This window comes from Austrofundulus limnaeus, unplaced genomic scaffold, assembly GCF_001266775.1.
Source record: "Austrofundulus limnaeus strain Quisiro unplaced genomic scaffold, Austrofundulus_limnaeus-1.0 Scaffold320, whole genome shotgun sequence".
NCBI classification, from domain to species: Eukaryota; Metazoa; Chordata; class Actinopteri; order Cyprinodontiformes; family Rivulidae; genus Austrofundulus; species Austrofundulus limnaeus.
The window spans coordinates 458138-460732 of record NW_013952722.1 but is presented as its reverse complement, the minus strand read 5'-3'; the positions used below and the strand labels follow the sequence as shown (position 1 = coordinate 460732).

Below are 2595 nucleotides of genomic sequence, written 5' to 3'. Positions count from 1 at the left end.
GTGTGTGTGTGTGTGTGTGTGTGTGTGTGTGTGTGTGTGTGTGTGTGTGTGTGTAGCATCGTTAGTGTTAGTCTTCAGCTGGAAGGAGACAAAGACGTGTGATGAAGACGGAGTTGTCTTCGTCCACTCAGATCCTGGTAGTCTGGTCCATAAGGCTGATCTGTTTAAATAATGGCTCATTTTCTGTCCTGCTCAGTGCTTTCAAACCTATTTTTGTCTGTTAGCTCAGTGTTTCCCAAAGTGGGGTCCTGAAAAGATTTTCTAAATTAATTACATTTTTGCCTTAGTTGCCTAAAATATATAAATGTAGTATAAAAATATTGTTACTATGCCCATGTTTAGTTGATCTGATACAAATGTTTATCATCCAAAAATAGTTGTGGGCTCAGGTCTCTGCTACTGTTATTTTGTKGGTCAAAAGCTGAAAAGTTTGGGAACCACTGCACTTCAGAAATCAATTTAAAGGGTAATAAAATAATTGGTGATGTAATATTTTCCCTATAATTATTACAAAAACACAAAATGAGTATAAATACATATTTATATTTGTGCAGCCTTTGTTTTTAGGGTTATTAACAGTTTGATTACTCAGACCAGTAATATTTGGGGTCACAAGTCTTTGCCATGAATATTTTGTGGGTCAGAAGATAAACAGTTTGGGAACCACTGTTAGCTGATTAGCAGCTGTGATGCTAACGATGCAGACTAACATCAGCTGTTTCTCCTCATTCTTCAGTCATATTTTCTTATTTTTCCTCCTAATTTTCTCTGTCAGAGACAAACTCACTGACGACCCTCTGCTCTGGTTTTAATTTCATGRGTGTCCCCCTCTGTCCCCTGGAGAAGGTGGTCTGCTGTCAGGGGGTCTGTCCCTGCCCTGTGAGAGCGGTCTGAGGGAGGAGGAGGATGCTGAGCGCAGCGACATGGCCTTCCTCACAGACCTCCTGAGCCTGGGTCCAGGAGGCAGTGATGAGTTCAGCAGAGAGTGGCAGGACGCGTTCGGGATGTTCGACCCTCCCAGCGTCCCCGCGGCGAGCGGCGGTCCRGCAGCTCGACCCCCCTCCAACCCTCCCAGCCCCACAGGCTTCCTGCCCTCTCAGCTGCTGGATCACAGCCTGAGCTCCACAGGTCAGCTGGAGGTCTGATCCTGTCAGAGAGCAGTGAGCTGCTCCTCCTCACCTCTTGTCTTTGTCCTGCAGGCTGGGCCACCCCGCCCATGTTCCAGGCTCCGCCCCTCCAGCTCCCACCTGCTCAGAGCCAGGCAGCTGCTCAACCTCCAGCTGCAGCAGCTAACGGTACGACTCCCCCGTGGACTGTCAGCTTAACGTTTGAAGCAGAGTTCTGGTCCAAACCCGTCCTCTGTTTCCCCTCAGCTGCTTCAGGAGGATCCAAAGACATGTCTGCCTGGTTCAACCTGTTCGCTGACCTGGACCCGCTCTCCAACCCCGACGCCATCGGCCGCTCTGCAGACGAGCTGCTCAACGCCTGACCTCCCCTCGCCTCGGCCACGCGTCACGTTTGTTCCACAGGTTGTGCACAAACACATCTGGTCTCAGTGCCTGTTTACAGCCCACCCACACCTCCTGAGGGGTCCTGGCTCAGTTCTGCTCTCTGCTGTGTGTGTGTGTTGTGCTGTGTGTGTGTGTTGTGAAGGTGGGCTGTGATTGGACGAGCCTGCAGTGATGAAGCACAGCCAGCCGGCTCTTTTTAACCACCTCATTGATCCCCTCTCTGTTGGCGGCCCGTCAGGCAGCAGTTTCAGCTCAGCTCTGTGAGGCTGCAGTTCTCTGGGCCTCGGCACACTCATCTGTTTGCTTTAGAACCGGTCCAGGCTTCTTCTCAGCCCAAGAAAAACAGCTGAAGGTGAAAAACTGCTGACATGGCTTCAGCTACAACTTCAACCAATCCAATAAATCTTCTTTTTCACCAGCTGTTACCGTTTCTTGAACACCTTTAGTTCAAATACCACTTTTTAAACTATTGTCTTTAGGCGTGATTTTTCATCTCTTCACAGCAACGTTTGAAGCACATGATGGTTCATCAGGGTTAGTCAGAAGGGAGGTTTGTACTTCATTTACAAAGTTTCAGATTAAGTGTTGAAGTCTGAGATTAGAAGGGGAATCAAATAGTCCTTGGTGCAAAAACCTACTATGTTTTGTGTAAATGATTTCAAACGTCAAAATAAATCACTTTAATAAGTAAATTAAACACATAAAACATAAATGGGGCTGAATATAACCTGAAAATATCTTAAAAGTCCAAACCATTTGAGCTGCAGTGATGGTTAAAGTGGACAATAGAAAAATATGGTAACATCGGCGCTCTTATTGTGAAGGACTGAAGGAAGTTCTTAGAGTCCTGCTGTAGAAAAAAACTGCACTTTGAACTGGTTCAAACAAAATGCTTCATGTTATTATGAAATTAATTAATTAATTATCAAAAAGAAAAATAATGAAACAAATCCAGTTAAGGTTGAAATCTAACACTGACTTAGGATGAGATTCAGGATTATTTTAAGACTTAATGAGCTCCTGATTGTCTGGAAGAAGAGTCTCTTAACTTGGTGGTCCCGCCCCCTGTCAATCAGAGCAGGAC

General features: G+C 46.0%; 1 protein-coding gene across 1 annotated transcript in view; it reads left to right on the top strand.

The window, feature by feature from the left end:
* Positions 1 to 2432, top strand: part of ical1 (islet cell autoantigen 1-like) — a gene marked incomplete in the record, with an annotated part of 23076 nt that extends 20644 nt beyond the window's left edge. Inside the window, 3 exon segments of the mRNA XM_014022211.1 lie at positions 844 to 1128; positions 1200 to 1295; positions 1374 to 2432. Of these exon segments, the coding sequence (XP_013877665.1) occupies positions 844 to 1128; positions 1200 to 1295; positions 1374 to 1489 (497 nt within the window).
* Between the last annotated feature and the right edge of the window lie 163 nt (positions 2433 to 2595).